This window comes from Pteronotus mesoamericanus, unplaced genomic scaffold, assembly GCF_021234165.1.
Source record: "Pteronotus mesoamericanus isolate MK-2021 breed Mesoamerican mustached bat unplaced genomic scaffold, CSHL_Meso_final contig_105, whole genome shotgun sequence".
Taxonomy (NCBI): Eukaryota; Metazoa; Chordata; class Mammalia; order Chiroptera; family Mormoopidae; genus Pteronotus; species Pteronotus mesoamericanus.
In genome coordinates, this window is record NW_026555006.1 from 1,679,539 (window position 1) to 1,705,115 (window position 25,577).

At 41.1% G+C, this 25,577-nt stretch overlaps 1 protein-coding gene across 1 annotated transcript in view; it reads right to left on the reverse strand.

Annotated features, from left to right (window-relative positions):
• Positions 1–25,577, reverse strand: part of AGBL4 (AGBL carboxypeptidase 4) — a 1,003,652-nt gene that overhangs the window by 429,177 nt on the left and 548,898 nt on the right. Inside the window, exon 5 of the mRNA XM_054571930.1 lies at positions 23,076–23,292. Coding sequence (XP_054427905.1) covers positions 23,076–23,292 — 217 coding nt within the window. The remainder of the gene's footprint in view (positions 1–23,075; positions 23,293–25,577) is intronic.

Below are 25,577 nucleotides of genomic sequence, written 5' to 3' on the forward strand. Positions count from 1 at the left end.
AAAAGGTTTTTATTTAAATACAGTTATATTGTCCTTATTGCTGGGCCCACACATTTGGACAACATTAAAAGCGATGAAAGTGTTGACTCTAATGCGGTAAAAGACCACTGGGAAAACAGGCTTCCTTACCCTGCGCCATCCCGCCCTCCCTCCCTATCCTCTTGTGCACAGCCCAGGGCTGAGTAAATATTTTAAAAATGAGTGGGAGGGAATCCTACCAATTAAGGATACTTTCGGGGAGACTGACTGGAAATGGCTTTGTAAGCACTAGGGTAGCAGTTTCTGGAGCAGGTTGGTGGGAGAGGGCATTGCAGGCAGAAGGAAGAGCATGAAGTACATGATAACTGCTTGAAGTCAAGGGGTAATATGATGTTACAGTTAAAAGTAGAGGCTTTGCCACTTAATAGCTCATCTTCCTGTGCCCCAGTTTCCCCTTTTGTAAAATGTTGAGACTACTACAAGTACCTACCTCACGGAGTTGTTAGGATTATAAGAGTTAGTACATGTAAAATAATTGGAAGGGTAACTGGCAACATCTTAATGTTCAATAAAGGTAAGCCTTTATTATTCCTGGATCGTAGAATCAGAGGACAAGGATTAAGGAAATTGAGGCTGAGCGCACTGAAAGGGCCAAGATTGTCAAGGACTCTGCATAATCTGTAAAGGACTTTAGCTTTTTCTCCATCAAGATAAATGAAAAATTGAGAATTAAATGAAAAACTGAAGCTCAGATTTGATTTATAGAATAGCCTCTGGGACTTGTAGAAAAGAAATGGGAGAGAGGTGAGAGCAGGAGCAGAGAGAAAAGTTAAAACATTGTTCAAATAATCTATGAGGGAAGTTTGGTAGCTTGGAACAGAACTTCACATTTCCTGCCGGTGCTAAATGCCTCCAAATGTTATCTCCAAACCTGCCCTCCACTGGAGAATGGAAGGAGGCCAGGTTCTTACAGAGTGACCACCTTTTCTCCCAGCAACCTGCCCAGATTGGGCCGATCTTTTCACATTTTTCATCCCTGTATGTCAGTCAGTAATGAAATGCCTGCTCATTGATGCCTCCTAAAGCTCCAGGTACCCTGCCAGCCCGCGTTGCCCCATCCTACAGGGAGCCTCCCTGATTGCTTTGTCGCTCTCTCCCTTGGAGCTACCTAATTACAGATGACCAGTCCTTCAGGTGGCCAACAAACTTATTACCCAAGTCAAGGCACTTCTGAGAGTAAAAGAGAATACTATTGATAATTACACTGAGTATATCCAATCAGCCTATGCAGGGGTGTGGAGATACCCTACTTCCCTGGGTCTTTCTGTTTCTAACATTTCCCTCCTTCTGCACTGTACTTCCCAGTTTACAAAAAACTTCCACTTCACTGTTCCATTGATCCTAACACCAGCTGTGAGAGTTAGGAGGGCAGGGACTATTTCTTTCATTAAAGTGGGTTTCCTTTGGTCCAATTAGCCAGTGGCAAGAAAAAGACAGAGTCTTCTGCCTCTACTCTGGGGCCTGCTTTAGCTCTGCACTGTGTCAGGGTTTTATGGGTAATTGATTTCATCCCCTCAGGTTGACAGTAGAGGAAAGGATCACAACACACTTCTTCTTTCCCTTCTCTCTAAAGCGGGGGGAATGGTAGGGGACTGAGAAAGTTGAATTGAATGGCTAATAAAGAAACTATTGGAATGTGGCAAAATATCAATGAATAAATAGACTCATCACTCCAGAGATAATTACAAATAGTTATCTAGATGGTAGGATGAATGTATTTTTTTTTATTTCTCATTTTTTCTATATCAGCATGTATGAGTTATGTAATTTTATAAAAAGCTATTTTCATTTATTCTTTTTAAAGAAACCACTGAGAGTCCACACTGAAAAGGAACAATCCTAGTGAAAAAAAAAGAAAAATATAGGCTTCTGAGCTAGACCTGGGTTGTAATCTTAATTCCATTCTGTGACCTTGAGCAAGTCACACAGGCCTCTGAGCCTCAGTTTCCTAATTGGTGTAACAGAGAGCCCCCCACCCACCTTACAGGACTGTTGTGAAGATGCCATAAGATTCAACAAGTGAGAACCCCAGGTAAGGGCCTGGCTCGGGGCTGACTCTCAATAAATGCTCGTTCCCTTCACAATGTATTATCGATGCAGCCTCCCAAGGCTTCTGACAAGGCCTGCCGCCTCCTCTGCTCACAGCTCTGGAGCCACCAGGGATGCCTGTGACAGCTGCGCCCCTCAGCACGCGGTGGGGCCATCCGGAGACGCTGGGTGCCTCGTGTGGGGAGGCAGCCCTGTCAGAATCACTGGGGGTTAGTCAGTCTGCCTTCAGGGTTTCTGACAGGATGTTTTGATAAAATAAATCTATTTTAAGTGACTGTAATGAAATACTAACCAGTTTCTGAAGGGCTTTTAAGATGTTTTTAAGGAGTTTCAGATCAAAGGCCCCGGGAAGGCGGACTTTGTGCATTAAATATTTAGTACTGATTCAGTCACTTGAGAGCTCAGGCACTCTGACTTTGCAAGGGGGAGAAAGCACACTCCAGCTGGGGCCATATTCATGTTAAAGACACAGGTGATGGACTCAGCACCAAGGGACCTGTCTCCTGGCTCCTACTGGCTGGAAGGTTAGAGGAGGTGACCTCGAAGGCTGTCTGCCTATGGATTCAGGATCTAATAGAATTATTCATGCTCTGTAGGGACTGGGCAAGCAGGCCCCTCAGTGAACCCTTACAGTGGGGATCTGCCTTCCCAGCTGCCACCACAGGTCTCAGTGCCTGTCACTCTGCACACTGCCACTTCGAGTCTGCTGAGTGCCTGACCCCTGCAACGTGCTTTGCAGTCCATCTGAGAGATACTGTCCTCAAGACCATGCATGGCTCGGAGTCCTGGCAGGTAAGGCTCAGTGTGAAGAAAAGACTTGCAAAAGGCCACACTGCAAGTTAGCGGCATGGATGGGGCTGGTGTCAAGAACTCCTGTGTGACAGTTCCAAAGTCTTTCCAATATATTATACTGTCCTTTCAATGACAAACAGCCACCAGCAGGTAGACATGAGAGGAAGATGAAGGAGCGAAAGGTAGTAGCTCTTGATCTATAGCAGGTGATAGCTGCCTTTGGAAATCTTGTGGAAATTACAAATCCTCTCCCAGAAAAATGCACATGTGTACATGAGTATACCACATCTGGCACCTAGTTTGGGGGAATGCAAGCAGTCCTTTAAATCCGTTCTTGAACTTCAGGTTGCAAAACCTTGGTTTAAGGTCCTAGCAGAGGAAACTGCTTGTTCAACTCTACTCATTCTTTCATTCCCCTCCAATACCACAGACCTTGTCTTTTCCCACACGGCAAGCCGAGGAGCTGCGGTTACATCAAACCACACCAAAATAAGCAGAAAATCTAGAATACAGTTACCAGGCAGGACCATAGGAAGAAGCAAAGTTATTAGCCCCTGCTTGACCCAGCCCGGCTCTGATTTTGTAGGCACTGTTGCCTTCACCTGGAAGATTATCTGTGCTCAGTTTCTGGGCCAGTCCTAACAAGGCAGGGAATACAGAATCAGCCTCAGTTATTTCCTGCAGGTGGGGTCTTGTTGTTAGAGGTTAGAACACACACCTGAGGTGGGCCTCAGATCCTTACACACCACTGATGTCAAAGGTGGCCACAGTGCCTTTCTAGGAGTGTGAGGTCACTCTCAACCAAAGCCTGGGAAGCCCCAGCTCAGACCCTTAGCATCTCTTCTGGAGACAGGAGCATGAGGGGAGGAAAAGCAATAGGTCATCACCCACCTGAATTCCAATACCAAGTATTGCTTGGAAATTTTCCTGACATGACTGACCCCTTTGGAAATACACATGAGTTTGCCAAACACTTCTGGATATTGAGTATCGTGGCTGAACTTAGCATATTTCCCAGAATCCCCTTCTTCCCCATTTTGGTGGCTCTGCTATTCACCAGTTCATATAAGCCAGAAACCTAGGCACAGTGCTTAATTCCTCTCTTTTCCTCACCTATAACATTTAATTAATCACTTGTTTTGTGAATTCTAACCTCCACATATTCTTTGATTTTAACAACTCTTTTCCCTCTTTCTTACTATTTTCTTACTTGTTTGCGAACTCCCTAACAATGCTGACTGACTTCTAATCCATTCTCCACATAGCACTTAACATAAAATAAATTTGACCTTGTCACTCCCTTGTTTCGACCCCGGCACTGACAATTCTACCACCACAAGAAACAAAACACAACAAAACAAAACCCTAGCTTCTTCCTTCCATTCTAATTCCTCCTTGTGCCTCTCTTAGGTCCCTTGTCTGTGAACCTTCAAAACTACCCATTATTCCTTCACTGGCTCCACAGAAGAATAATAGGAACTATGACTGTCCCTGGTTGGGACAGGCCATTGTGGAAGGTGGTGAGCTCCCATACCTTAAGGGGTGTGTGTAGAGCCTGAAAAGACACTCACTGAAATGTCAAAAAGCTCTGCTCTTGGACAAGAGACTGCTTATATGCCATAGGAAGGCAAATTCTGTCTTGAAGAGACTTCCAAAGGTTTCAGAATAGCACATGCCTTGGGGATGATAACACATATTGACAATAACACTGACATCTGTGTAGGGAGGCCCCGCCTCGAGAAAAGCCACTTCTCCCGCGAGACTGGCCTGAACCACAGCCAGCCCAGGTGGGAAGCTGAGCTGGCATGTTTTCCTCTGGTCAATGTAATCAGCGTAGACATTCCAAGGGAACAATTCAGGCCCCTAAAATAAACCAGCTAGAGCCAAGACCGTCAAATGCGGTTGTCTACCTTGATCAAAGTAACCAGGCAAATACCACATTTCACTCCCTTTTCCTGTAAACACGGCTTTTTAGGCATTCCTTAAATAAGAAAGAGACAAAGTCTTAAAGACAAAACTAATACTTTGCACTTGTGTAGTTCTTTAGAAATTCAATACACTGTTAAATTTATAGTTATCACTTCGGAAACTAATGTATGCCAGGTAATACAGCAACTGCTTTATAGACCTTACCTTTTTTAATTATAGGCTTTTGAGACAAATTGCTTAGGTTTGGCTCCCAAGTCCCAACTCTACCACTTACTAGGCTGTGTAATATTAGGCAAGTTAACGAATCTCTCTGTATCTCTGTTTCTTAATCTGTAAAATGCACGGAGTAATAGTTCTCAAAAGGCTGTTGTGAAAATTACACAAGATATTTACATACAAGAGCTTAGCTTATACTGTTGTGGCATACATAAGTGCTCAATAAATGTTAGCTTCAGTTTATATTACTCCTGACAAATACCTTGAAATGTAAGGGTTATTTTTCCAAATGTGCAGATGAAGAAATAGGCTGAGTAATGTAAAGTAATTTGCTTGTGTTGGTAATGAATTAGTGATGGAGCTGGGATTCAAACCCTAACCTGACTCCAAAGCCTCTCCATATCTTTCCATTTGAGGGAGTGCCATGGTTAGCATCACTTCTGTGGCTGTTGTCATCACTGACAGCAGTAATAATAATGCCCTTTCACATGGGCATAGTACTGTTAAGTTTTTAAAACAAAATATATTTTATCACAAATTTGCCAACCTTCAGGCCTCTAAGCGACTTCTCGGAACCTCAGCCACACTCTCCACCCCAAGACAGGAGCCATCTCTGGGGCACGCTTCACAGGTGACCCCTCTGTCTCAGGGGGGCCTCATCAGTGCTGAGAGAAACTGACGTGGAAGGATCGTTTCTGGGAAGGGCAGAGCTGCGCAGGCAGAAACCCAGCTATCGGCAAGGCCTCCATATTGAGGAAGATCTCAGAGATGGAAGCACATTTGTCGCTCTTCCAGGCCACATTCAGGCCCCCCCGAATGCCCAGAGGGAGGTTCCTGGAGAAGGAGGTCTTCACAGACCAAAAGAAGGGTGAGCCCCCAGGAAGGGCAGCCAGACGAGCTTCACCCACTCAGAGATAACTGAGGAGGATTAGGGGCCCAGAGTAAGAACGAACACCAAAAGAATCTGGAGAGTTGTCTCATCTTTGCTTCCCCTGGCACCATGTTCCCTAGCTCTGCACCTCCAGGATCTGACAGAAAACCCTGAAATAGAAGAGGGCCTATGACTTTGTTTTCTGGAGCAAAGATGAGGAGAAGGAGGAAGGACTAAATCAGCCTCCCCTAGAAGGCTAAATCAGGAAGTGCAGGAGAACGGGGTAGAAGCACAGTCATAAGGAAGATGGAGAGGTAGGCAGTGAGGCAAGGTAGGGAAAAGGTAAAATAAAGCCCCAGAGGCAATTCCCCCCTGAGAACATGGCCCTCCTAGTGAGTGCTTTCATGAGCCTATTAGGTCCCCGTGGCAGCACGGGGTAGTCGTGAAAGGATCCATGCAGAATAAAGAGCATACATTTTAGAGGCAGTCAGACCTGTGTATAAACCCTGCTTCTACCATTCATTAGCTATGTGAGCTCAGGCCAGTAAGTTAACCTGGGCCCTGGTCTCTCCATCTGCATAAGGGAATAATAATAGCAACTTATTATTAGGCCTGGAGATGAAAGAATGGCGTCATATAAGGCAGAAGCAGAGCCTGACACCATGTCTGGGGAGAAAATGGGAGGTGACATGAATAAAAGGGCTCCCCTTTGTCAAAATACAAAGAACACGAGATTCCTAATCAGAAAGCCTAGGCAGTACTCCTAGAGGCTACGGGACTTTTCACTTCTCAGGCCTTAGCTGCTTCAGCAGGAAAAGGAAGGTGTTAGAAGACTAATCTTTCAGGATCTTTCTAGGTCTAAACTTTCATGACTTCAGCTGCTTTCTGTACAAGTATCATGAATAGGAAAAAAAAGAGATGAAAATCCCAGCCACATGTCTCCTCCCAACTCCTGTAAACTGGAAGCTTGGACAAATAATGTAGGATTGAGCAATATTCTGCTGACCTAGTTAGACAAAGTTAGGACACTTTTAAATATGTATGAATATTATTGAATAAAAAATAGAGGCTGATTCAAGTGGCTGCAGTGCATATTAATATCTTATTATTATCCACTTTAATGTAGGAAATATACTAGAAACTGCCTTTCCTATAAAATACAATTTGGAGAAGAGAGTACCTCCATTCTCTTCTCAGCAAATAATTATCTTTTAATGCCAAACTATGGTAAATGAGCCAGAAAAATCAAATGATATTGGGGGATAAAGTTAAATAATTTAGAAAAAAGAATCCAGAATTTAATAAATTATTCCAGTCCAAGGCATGATAGAAAAAAAACAGAGGAGGATGCTTACATTTCATTTTCTAAAATGATACCTCTTTGGGAAGGCAAATAAGAAATTTGAACATTTTATAGAAATTTCTCCTTTTAAGAGAGATATAAATTAATATATCTATATCTACTCAACCTGCTGTGAACCCAACAACCTTACAGCCACAAACAGGAAAAAATTCCATGTTACAGAGTGTACCAGTACTATATTACTGAATAATATTCCATTATATAGATATATGATATTATTCATTAATTGATGGACATTTGGTTGTTCCCACTTTTTTGGCTATTATAAATAATGCGGGTGTGACCATTCATGTACAAGTTCTTTGTGTGAACATATTCTTTTCAGTTTTCCTGAGTATGTAGCTAGAAGCTGAGTGACTGAGCCATAGGGTAGGTAACTCTATGCTCAACATTTTGAGGAACTGCTAAATGTTTTCAAAAGCAGCTGCACCATTTTACATTCCTGCCAGCAATGTATGAGGGCTTCAATTTCTCCACATCCTCCCCAACACTTGTTATTGTCTGTCTTCTTTTATTACAGCCATCTAGAAGTTGGGATGAATATCTCACTGTGGTTTTGATTTGTATTTTTCTGATGGTTAATGATGTTGAGTATTCGTTTATGTGCCTATTGGCCATCCGTGTATCTTCTTTGAAGAAATGTCTATTTAAGTCCATTGTCCATTCTTCAGTTGTTTTTTTTTCTGTCTTTTTATTGAGTTGTAGGAATTCTTTATATGTCCTTGGATCAAGTTTATTTTCAGATATATAATTTAAAAATATTTTCTCCCATTCTGCAGCTTCTCTTCACCTTCCTGATAGTATCATTTGCAGCACATATTTTTAACCTTTAGTAAAGTCCAACTTGCCTTTTGATCCTTTATTTTAGGTACCATACCTAAAAAATCATTGCCTAACCCAAGATCACAAAAATATACTCCTATGTTTCCTCCTAAGAATTTTATAGTTTTAGCTCTTACAAATAAATATACATTTAAATAATAATTTTTGCCAAAGGAAAAGAGAATGGCCAAGTAGGTAGAGGAAGAAGCAGAAGTTGGCAACGTTAGAGGAAAAGAAATAGCAGCAGCACTCTCACTGGGAGGATGTCAAACCACGGGGAGGCCCTGGAAGGTAGCACTTACTCCACTTCCCTCCTGCCCCTTCCCCCACCACTTCGGGTAACAATCCTAGAGAGGTAGGCAGGCCCCTGGGAGACTATTGCAGCCTCAGCCATGCTGCTGGCTAAAGGATTCCCTAGGGACTTCAGCAGCAACTTACTCTGGCAAGGGTCACGGGGTGTAGCCAGGAGCCATCAGTCAGCTCTCACCTGGATTTTCCAACTCCAAGAGCCATGTGCTTTGTCCTTTTCATGGACTGTGAACATGTCCCAACATATTGTTCCTAAACCATCAGTGGCTGGCACAGTCACCAAAAGTAACACAAAACAAACTTTTTGAAATTAAGATTGCAGAACCTGAATCATTTCTTTGGCCAAAATCATGTTGTAAGTTGTTTTAAGACATTCATTAAACCAAATAATACAATAAGGCCAAAAGTGTACTCAAGTGATCTGTTTTTTAATACTGGAACAAGTTCCCTAAATACTAATAAAAGGATTCTAGGAAAATGCCCAGTTCATTTATCAAGCCTCCCTGCAGCAGAACACTTTTGTTAGAAAAGAGATAATGAAGTTTAGCAGCTGACTCTATTTTCTTTTCCTTAAGGGGCTTTAGGAAGTAACCCCCGCCCTGCCCCCCAACCAAATCCCACCTTTCTGAGTTTCCAACCACTTTTAGTACTTTTGGCTTTTAAGAATGGCCAAGAGATGATGTCAGAACTAATTGATGGATCATTTTGATTCCCTTTCCCCCTCTTCTCGTTTCCCTTTTGTACTGAGGAATGATAATTTGCTCTAGGCAGAGACGATCCCTAAGGGAGCTCTAAGCAACAGCCTTAGCGCAGGGAGTTACTCTGGGACCCACAGTCAGCCAAGTTGTTTCCCAAACTCCTTCCCTCAACAAACCCAGTCCTTTCCCTTCTGTATCCCAAACCTCCTTCTCCAAAACCTTTAGCCAGTTTTGAGCAAGACCTTCTAAATGGCTTTCCAACGTGTACCCTCTACTACATTTCCAATGTGTACCCTCTACTACATTACCTCTTACCCAATAAGTAGCTACAAGAAGGGCTCAAATATTAACTCATATATACAGTTCTGTCTGATCCCCCAGATCAGAATCAGCTTCATTTACGAGCCTCTTCCATGTCCCTGCAGCTCTTTCCCTACTCCCCACCAGTCACCTATACCTCGGTTTCTTCTACACGGGTGTTACCACATATAAATAGTGTAATCTTGGAAAAGTTACTTAACCTCACTATGCCTCAACTTCCCTATCTGAAAAATGGGGATAATAACTTCCCTATCTGAAAAATGGGGATAATAAATGTAGTATTTGCTTCATAGGTGGTTGATGCTGATTAAATACGACAATAAAACAGCTAGAATAATGCTCGGTATATAGTAAACACTCTAAATGTCAATTGTTCTCATTTTTATATGACAAATTGTATAAAGTAGTCTCCACTCACCTGGAGTTTCACTTTCTGCAGTTTCAGCTACCTGCGGTCACCGCAGTCCAAAAATATCAAATGGAAAACTCCAGAAATAAACAATTTTTAAGGTTTAAATTTGCACCATTCTGAGTAACATGATGAAATCTCACTCCTTCCTGCTGTGACCCGCCTGGGACAGGCACCACCCTTTGTCCAGCCTATACACACAGTACATGCTGCCACACCCTCCCCCGCCACTGTCAGTCGTTCAGCTGCTGTTGTGGTTATCATATCGGTGTCATGGTGTTGCAGTGCTTGTGTTCAAGTCACCCATATTTTATTGTTATAATTGTTCTGTTTCACTATGTTATTGCTGTTGATCTTTCATTTTGCCTAATTATCAATTAAACTTTATCAAGGGTATGGACGTATAGAAAAAATCTGTACTACCTGCCATTTTGGCATCCACTGGTTTCTTGGAATGTATCTCCTACAGATAAGGGGGAACCACCATATTTTCGGGGAGCTTAGAGTTTGGTAAGGGAAATGCGGTATTACAAATGCATCATACCCAAGTATTTACAAACGATTCAGTAGGCACTTTCACCTCCTTCATCTAACATCTACAAAAGCCTCTTGTCATGACAATAACCCTAAAGCTAAATCACAATGCCTAGTTTGCAGAAGAGGGGTAGAGAGGTTATCTGACATATCAGAGACATGAGTGGCAGAGTCAGACTTCAAACCCCAATGTCACACTAGCCCTGATGATCTTTCTACTTAAATTATAACTGAATAAGGGGTTTATCTGGATGCCAGTTGAGAGGTGGGAGGGGGGGACTAATGTATGAGGAAACAGAGGAATAGAGAGTGAAGTCATTGGACTAAGGTTACACAGTTAATGAGTGACAAGTCAGGGCTCTAAACTATGTTGCTCATACTACTGACTTAAGTATCTAGTAATTTCCTTTTGACTGGCTTGTAGGTGCTCAATTAATGTTTGTAGAAAGGGTAGGCAAGTACGCACACCTTGCACGTGGGCCTAGGACTGAGATGCAGGGGGGCCGCAGTGGACATCTAGAAGTCAGCAGTTTGGCTTCCAGCCAGCGCTGTCCCACTAACTCACTGTGTGACTCAAGAAAGTTATCTCCCCTGTCTGGGCCCCAGTGTCTAAGCTGCAGAAAGAGAGGAAAGTTTGCAAATACTGTTAGCATCTGAGTCCCTTCTTTGAACCAAGTCTATGGGGGAAGGCTAGGAAGTAGGGGCTTACACAGCAGAGAGGGCAAGAAAGGCCAGAGCCCTGACTTCTCAGAAGTCCCTCTTTCCCTTCCTCCTCAGCAGCCCCTGTGGTACTGTTCAGAGCTCAGATCCCTCCTTAGGGAAACAGGGAGCATGGTTTTAAAACCCCAGAACTAAAGGAACTTAAGATTTTTCTTGGCTTTGACATTCCATGACTTATAGAAAAGAAATGACCTTGTACCCTTATGTTACATACCACTGATTCAACAGAATGGAAATGTGGCTGCAGAGGATGTGACAAAGGATGACCATCCCAAGAGGTGCCATGAAAGAAATTTGGCTATAACAGCATGACATTTTCAGCTACTTCCAGTCCTATACATACCCAAATACAAAAATATTCCCTAAACGTAGGACAGAGGAAGACAGCTGTCAAATGAGTAATCAGAAGAGTGATGCATGTTTTAAAGATGAAATAGAGAATAAACACATGTAATGAAGGCTCTCATACTAGTCTGGGAAACAGTGTATCAAGAAAAAATTCCATGAGGCAGTGATGTTTACATTGGATCCTGAATATAGAATAGGTAGTAATTAGCCAAAGGGCTATAGAGAAAGAACATTCCAGGTTAGGGAGAAAATCCATGGCTCACAGAAAGAGCTGTGGGAAGGCCAGTGCCATAGGACATAGACAACAAAATGAGAGAGGTGTGAGGGATCCCGAGGAAGCAGGGAGAGGCCAGTTATACAAGATCTCCCAGACCATGTTAAGAATTTGTTATTCTGTTTTAAACTACTGAAAGGCCAGGGTGCTCAATGGGTCATTTTCATGGACACTAAAATTACAGCAGTGTAGTGGAAAAGATAAGTAAGGAACAAAATTCTCCATGATTAAGGGAAGTGTCCAAGAGATCAGCAACAAGGACTGGTGGGGGCTTACATAGACTGATGGCACAAAGCTCAAAACATGTCTTTCTGTATGATTCTTTTTATAAAAGTGGGAAGAAAGAATAGTCTAAAACTAGTCATGCAGTCTGCCATCCTTGCTGGGTGGCGTTCAACAAAGCGATTACTTTGTCTCTTGGTCAGGTGTGACAGCGTCAGTGAGGAAGCGAAGGGAACACAAGGTTGGGTGGGGGGCTGGGAGTTCTGGCAGCCACAGAATAAAAAGAGAGCCTACAGGCCTGTTTGCCTCACATCTTATAACCCTTAGCTAAAGAAGCTTTTGTGATGTCCTGAGAGATGCTGATAGTTTGAACGAGGGTACTGAAAGCAGAGATAAAGAAGAGATAAATACTAAGGATATTGGGTTGTAGCCTTGATAATACTTGACCATATATGATACATGAGGAGTGAGTAAGAAGGAGTTAAACAGGACAGGTTTCTGGCATGGCCAGCTCACACGGTGTAACACATTCACTGAGCTAGGGAACCCAGTTTTGGAGCAAGTGTGTGGCAGTCTGGGTCAGCAGACTCAGGTAGCCTCTGCAGCCTGAGGTAAATCAGAAGGAGAAGCCAGGGAGCATCTCCTTTACAGGCCCTAGTTTACCCAGGCCTGAGGTTTGCAATGAATGGACCACTTGCCTCAGCACAGTAAGCTGGCAGCCCCTCAGCCAGATGCTGAAAGGATATATCTGCCTCCAATTAATTTGGACTCTTTTTGAGGAGAATAGCAAAAACTATGCCAAGAGAGTGGTGACTTATGAAGTGGCCTGCTGGAAGGGAGCCAAAACACTAAGCTTGTTTAATTTAGACTGTCGATCAGGACAGGGTTTGGTGCAGATGGGGGTCCATAGAACTCTCCTGAGAGGTGGATTAGGGGCTGAAAATTGAGATTACTAACTTCCCGCAATTATTCAATGCAAAACTCAGCCAAAAAAGATGTAATTATTTTTCATACATTTGTTTGGTCACGTAGCCCACTGCAACTCCATGATGTTTTACTTCAAAGAGGAAGAACAAAGGGGAAGGAACTGAAAAAAACAGAAGGGGACTACTCACCCTCTCCACCCTCTTTTCTGTGGTGTTATTGTCTTCTCTGCCTTGATTTTCCTGCCCACAAGGTCATTGGTTCCCCCCAGTTCCTTTCTGAGAGACTGGCTTTTCCACACAAGGCCATGCAAGGACTGTAGTAGAAGCTGCCAAGCTTCAGGTCTTAAGTTCTTTCAGATCTTCTTGTACTTGTCCAGTCTGCTCCTCTTCCTCCTCAACCCAGCTTTCTGGTTTTCTCTGATTATGCCGTGTTCTCTAGCCTCTTCATTTCGGCTTCAAAATTCATCTTTTTTGTCTGTCCCCCAGATTCATAATTTACTTTGGATTCTGAAAATCTTTCCAGATAAGGCTTTCAGAATCTTCCCTTTTCCACCTGATCATTCTCACTGTGACTTTGCTGATCTGGGAGCCAAGGAGCTGCAGAGCTGTGCCAATCTTGAAAAGAAGTGGCTGGAGTCCAAGTCGGGGTTCTAGTGTCCTCATTGCAGAGCCCTCACCTAGCCAGACCCTTCCCCAGAAAGCACTCTCTTTTCTAAAATTTGCCCTTTACCACCTGGGCCTCCCTCACTCATCATGGATTGGAACCATACATTAAATATAATTTACACATGATCCTTATGGATCACATGGAAAAATGGGGCAGAGACTACATCTTGTTTAATTCTAGATCTCTCATAGTATATGGTACATAAGAGATAGTAACTTAAATTGAACTTAATTGAGTTGACTGGGAGGCAGGTAAAATCTTGTTCACTTAGGTGACTTATACTATTGGCATTAGAAGTATAATCAGATCCAGGGATTAATGTAGAATTGATACAAAATACCAGTTTAGGCATTCCAGAGAAGTCATCAGTAATATGTATAAATCTGTTTTTGCTTTTAGGTCTTGTCCTATTAAATATTTGTACCCTTGAATCAATACTTTAAAAACACATACTTAAAAAATTCTCAATGAAGTCACTAATACTGCAGATAAGAGGATCCAAGAATCAAAATGACAACAGCAGGCTAGAAGAAAGGACTAAAACCAACAAGCTGAAACTTAGAGTAAGTGTAAGAGGTTGCAGTTATACTTACAAAATCTATTACAGGCTAATCCAGCATGCTGAATTGAATCCTGGGACACAAAAAGGACAGTAGTGGAAAAACTAATGGAATCTGTTATAGTCCTGTAGTTTAGTTAATAATAACGTACCAATGTTAGTTTCTTAGTTTGGACAAATGCTCCATGGTTGTGTAAGATTTTAACATCTGAAGAAACTGGATGAAGGGTATGTGGGGACTCATCATATTATTTTTTCAACTTTTCTATAATTTAAAATTATTCCAAAGTAAAGGTTTATTTAAAAAGAATATCAGAAAAATAAAAATAGCTTTATTTAAAGAATAGCAACAAAAAAGAAATTGACTACAGGGAGGACTTACTGTTAAACAAAAAGAAAAGCTAATGTAAATTCTGGCTATATTTCTAGAGATCTAGCATCCAGAGCAAGAGAGACAATAGTCCTACTCTACTGTGGGATGCTCAATCACCTAGGGAGTTTAATGTGCAGTACTGCCATTCTAAGAAGGAAATTAACAACCTAAGTCATGCCCAGAGAACAACAATGAAGGTACAAAGTTTAGAAACCATGAGATATGAATAAATGTAGACTTACAGGGGGAGAGGGAAAAAGGGAGTATTAGCTTGGAGTAGAGAAGACTCAAGAGGAGGTTGTAGCTATTGTCTTACTATCTTTGCAGGCCTGTCCAGGGGCTAAAGGAGGACCCAGAAGGTTGAGCTAGAACCAAAGAAAGACAATTACAAGGAGGTAGTTCATTCTACTGACGGTAGAGCTTTCTTGTCATTGGCTACCTCCAGAAGTGTATAAGGAGAGGTTGAAAAGCAACATTTCTGGAATGTTAAGAAGATTCTGGTCTATAAGTTAAGTCCTTGCCCATAAGAGATGCCTAATATATTGGTTATATTTGAATGTTACCCCTATAATTTTTGCTCTAGAAATTGTGTGAGGAGTTAAGATGAGAGAGACCAGCAATTCTAGGTATTTCTATAACATTGTCATTACTGTACATGACGTCTTGGTAGTAAGGTTTTCCCCCTGGTACTCTGGGCTCAGACAGGCAGGAGTTAATCTTGCTTCTAGATCAGTTGCCATCAGCAGGGACAACCTGGGAATGGATGGGTTAATACCACAACAATTATGTTTTCTCTTGCTTGGTTCCTCACTGACCTCAAGACTGAGTCCAGCCCTGGCCGGGTAACTCATTTAGTCAGAGCATCGTCCTGACACACCAAGGCTATAGGTTCAATTCCCTGTCAGGGCACATACAACAATCAACCAATGAATGCAAAAACAACTGGAACAACAAACCAATGTCTCTGTCTCTCTGTAAAATCAATACAAAAAATGTTGAAAAAATTGTAAAGAGAGAGAGAGACTGAGTCCAAATTTTTTAGCTTAGCATTCAAGGCACTCCTGACCAGCCTTCGCTTACCTCTCCTTCTCATCCCACCCCCCGCCACAACTCTCCACATCCTTTTTAGCCTGCATCCTGCGCTCTTATCATTTGGAACCACACAAAATTGTCAGGACTCATCAGACGTCTCAGCCTCTGTATCTATGTTTTGATTATCAATTAATTCCCCTTTTTTTGCCCCTTGTCTTCCTACTATCTCTATTGTATCAAGACTCTTACCAACATTGCCATTATTAGTTTTTATCTGTGTTGCACACTATAGTTAGTGCTTCTTAGAGGCAGGGTATGTTTTTTGTTCCTCTTACTATCTCCAGCACACCCAATGAGCTTGACAGACAGAAAGATCCCCACTAGATAGCCATAATATTGAAGAATGACTTTGTAAGGATTTAGTAAATGACCATATAGTGAACAGAATATTTGCCTACCCAGGAATGGTTTAGAGTCCATTCCTTGGATGCCACAAAGGCTTGGCTTCAAATCCCAACTTCATGACATAGACAAAATACTTAATCTCATTGTTTCTCAGTTTTAAAAGTGATAATGGGAGAACATAATAATTTCATATCTCAGAGCTTAAATGTTTCCTTCTAAGTGAAACCTTTACCTCAAAACTCATCCCCTTTCCTGATTTAATTTCTCCAATATTGCCTGTCTCCTCCTACTAGAATGTAAGCCCCATGAAGGCATGGGTTTCTTGCCTGATTTCACTGCTATATCCCTAGATCCAAAGAAGGCTGGTTACATGTTAGGCATTCAATAAAATAATAACCATATAATAGGGGTGTTGCAAAGATTGGGTGACATAATGTATATAAAGTTCATAGCATTGGTTTTGGCACATGGTAGGTACTCCACAACCATTATTATAAAATAAAGAGCGGATTAAGAGGCAACATTACAACAGGTTGATGTGTTCTCAGAACATACAATCAGGAAGACATAAACATTTGAACCATAATTTATGTTGGAGTTGGAACGAATGCTTGAAATAATCTGGTCTTTCTGAGGCCCATAGAGTGGAAGTGTTTACCTAAGGTCACAGAGCTCACCAGTGGCAGAGCCTAGACAATTCTATTTTCATGTAAATGATTTTCTAGTGCTTCCCTAGAATACTCCATCAGTTTATTTTCTTTATTAAACACTTCTTTTTGAAGTATCCCTAAGTGTGGAAATGGCTCTCTACACCTAATTCTTTCAACACACACACACACATACATACAACACACACAAATACACATACAGAGTTTTGTTCATCTAATTAGTTCAGTGACATATAAAAATAATACCATATTTTACTCTGTGACCACAAAGGCTACATGATTTAAAAACTAATGTTTGTCAGTTAAAATCTTACTCTGGCTATGCTGATATAGGATTATAGGTAAATCCTATCCTTAGAAAACAAATATAAAGCTGGACAAAATTGACACAAACAACCATTTCAGCATTTTTGGAAACTGACCAAAGGCATAGAACAATCTCAAAACTACTATGCTTGAAAAACTGCTGATCTTCAGGTAATAGAATGGGAATCTGTGGCATCCTGTCCTGGGGCTGTTCCATCTTCCCCCAGGCTCAGCGAACGCCGGGTCCTGTTAGAGCAGGCCAAGCTGGGAGGATTGGCAGCTCCTCTGCTGGGGTAAAAGGGACTCAGTTAATTTGGAGAAGTGGGCAGTGCTCAACCCATCAGCATCATCTGTGGAAACACTTATCACAGAGGTGAGCTACTGAGGAGGACCCACGTTGAATGGCTGGGACAAGAATATCCCTGGCTGAGATTGAGTGCAGGTTCAGCAGAGACCTGAGGAGGCCCAAGCCAGCCACACATTTCTGAATGAACTTGAGGCTGCATGAATACACATAAAAAACATAACACAAAGGCAAAGTAAAAGCCAGGGCAGCCCAAACTTTGACCACGATCCCCGTACCCACATAGGGATCTACTGGCAAAGGATGGGAGCCTTACTGGCTCAGGGTGGGTGAGCACCAACTCAGCCCAATCATAGCTGACCGCTGACCCACACAAATGCAGGGCTGGCTCCCAGGGAATCCAGGCTCAACAACAGAAAAGTTGAGCAAAAGCATCAGACAAAATGCCAAGACAATTTATGTGTAACAGGTAGTTTTTTCAACAAGTGGTACTAGAAAAATTGTATATCCATATGCAGAAAAAAAAGAACTTAGATCCTTACTTCATTCAATATATAAAAAGAAAATTCAAAATATATCATAGACAAATATAAATGAAACCTATAAAAATACAGAAGAAAATATAGGGGAAAAAAACTTTGTGGCCTGCAGCTGGGCAAAGAGTTCTTGAATAAGACTCCAAAAGCATGATCCATAAGAGAAAAAACTAACAAACTGGACATCAAAAGTTAAAACTTCTGTAAAGAGCACAGTTAAGAGAATGAGTAAAAAGATAAGGCATAGATTAGGGGGAAATATTTGCAAAGCATGTATCTGAAAAGGACTTGCACTCAGAATATATAAAGAACTCTCATTATAAGAACACAAATAACCCAATTTGTTTAAATGGACAAAAGATTTAAACTGACACTTCATCAAAGAAGATATACAAATGGAAAATAAGCACATCTTAAGATATTCAACATAATTAGTCATTAAAGCAATAAAAATTAAAACCACAATGAGATATCGCTACATATCCACTAAAAATGCTTGTAATAAAAATATATAGGTAATTCCAAGTAAGCACACAGTGAAACTTTAACCCTTTCCTACACTGCTGGTAGAGATGTAAAATGGCACTACTAACTTGGGACACAATTTGACAGGTTTTTTTAAGTTGAACAAGAACTTACTATGTGACCCAATGATTCCACTCTAGAAATCTACCAAGGAGAAATGTAATCACATGTACACTTACGGATATGTATATGAATGTTCATAACAGCATTATGCACAATAGCCCTAAAGGGGAAACAATCCCAATTGTCTATCAACTGGAGAACAGATAAACAAAATGTGGTATATCTTTTCAATAGAATACTACTCAGCTCTAAAAATGAATGAACTATAGATACATATTACAACATAGATGGATCTCAAAATATGCTAAGCAAAACATGATAAATGCAAAATGTGACTGTACAGTATATAATTCCATTTACGTGAAATGTTCTGAAGTGGCAAATTTAAAGTGTCAGAGAGCAGGTCAGTAGTTGCCTAAAGGGTGGAATTGGGGATTACCAAGGGAACTTTTTGGGGATGATAAATATGTTCTAAAAATGAATCATGATGATAGTTGTAAAACTATCAATTTACTAAAAGTCACAGAATTATACCTTAACAAATGGGTGAATGTTATGGTATGTAAATTATACTTCAACAAATGTGTTAAAACAACAAGGAAAAAAGATGTATTTATCTTAAAAGTCAGATTGTGGCTTTGAGGCATGTTTTTGTCTGGTAGGTTTGGAAGAGGCCGCTGGTGAATAACAACATAAAATGCCATTAATATATAATTAGTAGCAGTAGCAGCTATACCCTTGGTGATTAATAGTTTCAGCACTAGAAATTCAAAATCTTGCTTATTGCCGGATCTCTCTAAGATCTGGATGTTGGCATGTTTAGCCTTCCCACTTGTAATTATCCTCCCTCCAAATTGGAATAAGGATTAACTAATTATAGTGGTGTCTTCAGACACAAACCACATCAAACACCCTGGTAACCAAGAATTGTCCTATCTGCACAAGTATCTGCTCTGAGGCCCCAAATGGGGGGACTGAGCCAACCCACAGTGCTTCCCTAATCTAGCTTAGCCAGCACAGGTACATCCTGCATTTCCATTAACTTTATTTTTTTTAATATGTTGCTTTAATGAAGATAATTCCTTCCTCACAGATATACCATGGGTCTCAGTAGGTCCAACACAGAGAGTAGTGGTGGGTCTCTCACAGCTCCAGGGCACGGGGTTAGAAGCCGTGGGTTTCAACCTTGGCCCTGACAGGAACTAACCTTGTGGCTTTATCCAGGTAACTTAACTTTTTAGCTTTAGATTATTTAATCCCCCCACTGGGATAATCCTGCCTATTCTGTAAAACTAGTGTGAGAAATGAGAAAAATAGTATATATACAGTGCCTGAGCCAGCAGCTCCGTATTGAATCTGAATAAAGGATATAGCCATAACTTCTTAATATGACAACCAAGGCTTTCCAGAGTTTGGTCCCACCTTTCCTATCTATCCTAATCTTCCAGTAGGAAGATGCCCTATTCCAATCAAACCAGACTTCTAACCAACTACCACCTTGCAATGGCACAGGCTGTTTTCTGCGTTCTACTGTATTCAGTAATCCTACCCACCTTCAAGGCTCAGTTAACGCCCATCTTCTCCATGATGTTTAGTCTGATCACTAACTCTTTAAACTCATGAGATCCTTAATTATATACTTTTAAAAAAACTATATCTATTTGAACGTCTTATTTCCTCTCATATAGAATGCACTTCTGGAAGTACCCCAAGACTTGAATATATCATGCTATAGCCCCACAGCGCCTCTCACAGGGTCTGAAGTAGGGCAGGGATTTCAGATTTTTTCTAACTCAAGAATTCCTCAGAAAATATTTTTAAAAACCCTATTCAAGCCCAACATTCTCATTTTACAGATGAAAAAACTTGTCCCCAGGTAGAGGAAGTACTGTTCCAGGTCATGGGAGTGGTTTGGCATTACAGCTGGAGGCAGGGTTCAGGTCTCCTACAGCAGAGACGGAAGGCTGCTGTCCTTTGACATTCATCACCCCCATATGTTTGTAACTGCCAACTTTTAGCTGGAAACACATCACCCAGAATGAAAACTTCATTTCTTATCCTCCCTTTAGTTAAATGTGGATAAAAGGAAAAGTGCCTCATAACTGTATCGTCTCTCTTCTCCCCCTGCCTCCTTCGTCCTGCTGCCTGGAACGTGGATGAGACAGTACAATTCCACACTGAATCAAGAGACTGAGGGCCACGACCCAGAGACGGCAGAGCAGAGAGCTGCACGGAACTGCCGCCTGAGGGTTTTCAAGGAGCAGAGCCGTTATGCCAGCTCTGGATTGTCTACATCTAGATTTCTTTCATGTCTACACGGAAGAAAAATAAACTTCTATATTATTATATTGCTGTTATTTGAGATATATATTTGAATATTATTCACAGCTTGACTTATCTCATTATCCCTCCTATCAGCTTTTTGATGCTTTTAGCTCTTCACAGTCCCTCTAGACATACATCTTAAGACATTCTTTCATTCATTCAATAATTCACTTGATAGCCATTCAATTGCATGTACATTCTGCCCAGTATAAATCTAAGAGGGGGCTATGGTGTACACAGGAATGAAATGTACAGATCCTACAATTAAAAGTTATGGATATTGAATGAACTTCTCTCTTAATTCATATTATAATTCATATGTCTGGTATACATTCATCTCAGAATTTCTCTGACAGTCTCATCTCAAATAATCTCACTGTTTCCTATAATATAGTATTGAACAGACCATTTGTGCTTAATATATTCTATTTGCCTCTCTACATCCACACTCTGCCCTTATCCACTGTTTTTTTTTGCCCAGAGAGGCTTAACTGTGTGGGTTTTCTTTGCCCCCTGATTTCTGGTTGGGTTGGTCATTAAGAACTCCTAGAAAGAGATCAGAGAGAAGGAAGAGAATAAGCTCTGTGTATTCATTTTTCTCAGCTTCCTCTCTGTGGGGTCATTTCAGGCCGACTTTATTCTCCAACTGAAGGTCACTCACTGTTCCACTCAAGGTGGCCACTGCATGGTTCTTTACTATTGGGTTCTGGTAACCATTCCTTCCCTTCACACCCTTTGAGCTGTTACTAGCCCCAGGGAACTGCATTATACCCTGTGGTTTCCATACACACTGCACACACCTTGTAAATAGCCCATTTATTAAGTCTTCCTTAAATTACCCTAATGTGAGGCTGCCATCTGTTTCCTGCTAGCATGCTGGCTGATACAACATGTGTCCCAGTTTTCAGTTCAAATGTAGGCACTAGATACACATGACACCCATCAGAAGCACCGTTAAGAAGGGGGTCAGAGTAGAGGGAAGATATTAAGCAAAATTTAGTGAGTAAGGATCTCAGACTATAAGAATGACATCATGACCACTAGCTTTTGAGTCAAGATTTGGCTCTCATGTACCTGAGCCATGCAGAAGTCCTCTTTATTTCTCTTTTTTGGGGGGTATCCTGGGCCAGACTTTATGTCTTTTAAGCAGTCTCATCTTGAAAACTTTTATTTAGAAGTCAGACCCATTGCTAGATGGAACCCACAGTCACTAGGCAGAGTCCATTTTTCCACCAATACATATCAGAAAGTATAGTATTTTCTGCAAATTCCACCAGTATCTTCACTTAGGGTCTTTAAAGTGCTCAATATACCTATTTCAGAGACACAATTCATACTTCTTAAAGAGCAAACATAAAACCAAATTACCATCTATTTTTTACTAGTAATCAAAGTATTGCTGACTACAGAGAACAAACCCTATGTATCCAATGTGAAGAATAATTTCAGATCATGGGTTGTTCAGGGTGGGAAAGAGAAAAAGGAGAAGAGGAAAATGTTGGTGCACAAAGCAATGCACTCCCCCCACCCAAAATGTCCCAAGTCCAAATCCCTAGAACCTGTCAATATGTTACCTTACATGAAAAAAGGGACTTCACAGACACGATTAAGTTAAAGATCTTGAAGTGGAAACATTATCCTGGGTTATCTGGGTGAGCCCAATGTAATCACAAGAGCCTTTGTGAGTGGAAGAGGGAGGCAGGAGATTCGGTGTCAGAGCAATGTGGCATGAGAAAGATCCAACCAGCCGCTGCTGGCTTTGAAGATGGAAGGGAACCACAAGCCAAAGAATGCAAGCAGCTTCTAGAAGCTAGAAAAGGCAGGGAAATGAATTTTCACCAAGAGCCTGCAGAGGGAATGCAGACCTGCTGATACCTGATTTTAGGTCAGTAAGACCAGGTTTGGGCTTCTCTTGAACTGTAAGACAGTACATTTGTGTTGTTTTAAGCCACTGAGTTTATGGGAATTTATTATGTCAGCAATAGAAAACTTATACGTAGTATAAGGTTGAAGGAAAAAGGGCTGGACATGGATGGATGGCAGAGTCAGAGCACATTGTGGGCACCACATCCAAACTGCATACCACTTGTTCACTTGCACTGTGGGCAAGTTAAATTTACTAAAAACAAACTTATTTTTCATCTCAGAAGCTCACTCTCATAACATGCTTTCATGTCTTTTGTGACACCCAGTAGAAGCCTCTTTCTTTTCTCTCAGAGTTTTTAGAAATTAGCAGAACTTTTGTATTTTGTTACCGAGCTTTATCGGCTTCATTCAGAAAGATAAACACCTGTTATATCTTATTCTATAACTTTCTGGTGGCCATACTGTAGCGAAGAATTATACATTAAAAACAATAACTTTTAAAAGTTCTAAAGTACATAGTCTACAAATAACCACTACCCATTATTTGCATTCTCTGAAAACCCATTGCTAAGCTCCCCCCATAGATGTTCTGAGTGGACCTTACCACGCTCTGACCCAGCTGCTCCCGAAAGAAATAATCCATGTTTCTCTTTTGCAGGCTGTCAAGGTAATGCTGAAAGCGAGTGTATGTATATGGGTAGCAGTAAGCAAATTGGTAAGTATCTTCTTCTCGGTCAAAACAAAATGCAAAGGACATCACATAATTCTTCCTATGGTCCGGGCAGCGGTAGTAGTAAACATTTTTAGGTGGCAACCTTTGCCTGAAAGATACAAAGAAATAAATTTAGGCATATCAGACAATCATTCAAGCTTCAAAAGGTAATAAGCAGGAATAGCTGACCATAAAAAACGGTAACATCAAGAACCCTAGGCGGTAGCCTGGGACAACAACACACATTTCTACGGTCAAAAAGAGACTAGAATCTGCAGCACTTTGTTCAAATTCCAGCCCTACCCTTTATCAACTGCTTGGACAATGCAACATTAAACCAAGATGAACAAGTTTTATATATCGTTTATTCTTATTTTGAACACCTGCTGTACGCCCAGGCATCATGCTAGATTGTTGATGTATAATGGTAGATAAGATAGGCAAGGCATTGTCCTCATGGAGTATATATTGTAGCAGGGAAGCAGTCAAAAAATATTAAAAATAAGTATAGAGTATAGTCATGGCCTCTCAAAATGCTTTGAGGGGAAAAAAGAGTGTGATATTACAGTGACATAAATAAGGAATGCCTACTTTTCTTAGGGAAGTCAGGTTTTTGTATTACAAGACTAATCTAGACCTTTTAAAGAATGTGCATGGTGAATATTCAAGGGAAGAAAGAATATTCAACACTTCTTAGATTTTTACTATTATTAGATTATTAATAGATTATTAATATTAATTAATTGATTATTACTATTATTTTTCTACAGAACATTTCATGCAACTAATTTTCCACAGAAGCACTTTGGGGAATACCGCTTAAAAATATGCTGTGCAGGCAATTTTGCTAAGCCATCATGCTCATTCTCCAATAAGGAAAACTAAAACGCATCCATGAGAAAAGGCAGAATGTTCCAGTCACAGTTCCTGAAACAACCTTACATTCACCCACGTCACAGGTTCACAGCCTCTGCCCTGCTGTATCCAGACCACTCACACTTACAGAGAAAGCCTCTCATTTCTGTCTCTTCAAATCCTGGGTTTTTTTATTTGTTTGCTTGTTTGTTTTTTTTTTTTTTGGTTTGTTTTTTATGCTTTTATTTATTTGGCAGCATCAAATCCTATTAATCGTACAAAATCCACCTCATACTGTGCCTTTTCCATGAATGTCTATTGACAATTTCAGGCCAGTTTAGTTCCCACATTCGGTAGTAACTTGCTTTTTAAATGATTACTTTCTAATTCTTATCCATTAGTATCAGTTTGGAAGCTCCTTAAGGGCAAATATGTTTCTGGGGGCTCTGGCACAGTGGCTGGAGGATGTTAAGGGCTCACCTGTACTGGCTTGACATTCACTCAGAAGCCAAGGGGCACAGAAACATATGGAGGAAAGTGTGAGGAGGAGGGTTATCAGAGATAAGGTTGAGAAAAACCAGAATGGCCCTGGCCCCAGGTAGGGCAGCCTGACGAAAACTGTTAAGAGCTCCACGATCATTACAACATGCCCTTAGTTTATTGCAGAATCTTCTTTCCACCTTGGTGTCCTGCTGAAACTGTCTAAATAGCCAAGGTGGGAGGTGAGGCTGGCAGCTTCCTGTGGAAGAGCAGAAGTTACAGGACACTGATGCTGTGACACAGAGTGGCTTGCATTGCTTTTCTGTAGCCCTGGATGTTATGAATCTCCCCCCAAACAAAATGTTTGGGGGAACAAAGACAAAGGGGGAAAAAAGACAAAAGGAAAAAAAAGGAAAGGAAGGCCTGAGGGAAAACAGAAAGAAAGGAATGGGCAGGCCATACCTAGGGCTCATTCTGTACCTGGTTTAATACAAATAGCTATTCTGTCAATGTGGGCATTGTTATTCCACTTTGAAGAAGTGGTTATGGAGGCTCATAAAAGGTAAAGAGCTTCTCTATGGTCTCTATGGTCTCTATGGTAAGTAAATGACAGAGCTGGGATTCAAGTTTGTCTCTCTCTGTCTCCAAGTGCAGTACCTGTATCACTTTTCCATGGTCTCTCTTGATAAACTATGGGCTCCTGGTGTTCCAGATATGAGTGTGTCAAAGGCCCGGAGGCAAGAGGGGACAAGTGAAATGTTAGGATGGCAAGGAATTCATCATGGCTAAAGCACAAAAAGTGAGAAGGGAAATGTGTCTGAAAAGGAAGGCAGAAGGCAGATTAGAAAGGGACTATATAAACCATGTTAGAAAATTTAAACATTTTCCTGAGGTCACACAGTATCTTTCAAGTGAATAAAAGAAGTAAGGGATTGTGATTGTACCAGTTCAAGGGATAGATGAGAGCAGTCAGAAGAACAGGCTAGAAAAAACAAGACAGACTTTTGACTATTAGAGAAAAGCGGATGAAGTAATGGGTCATGGAATCTAAGATGGGTA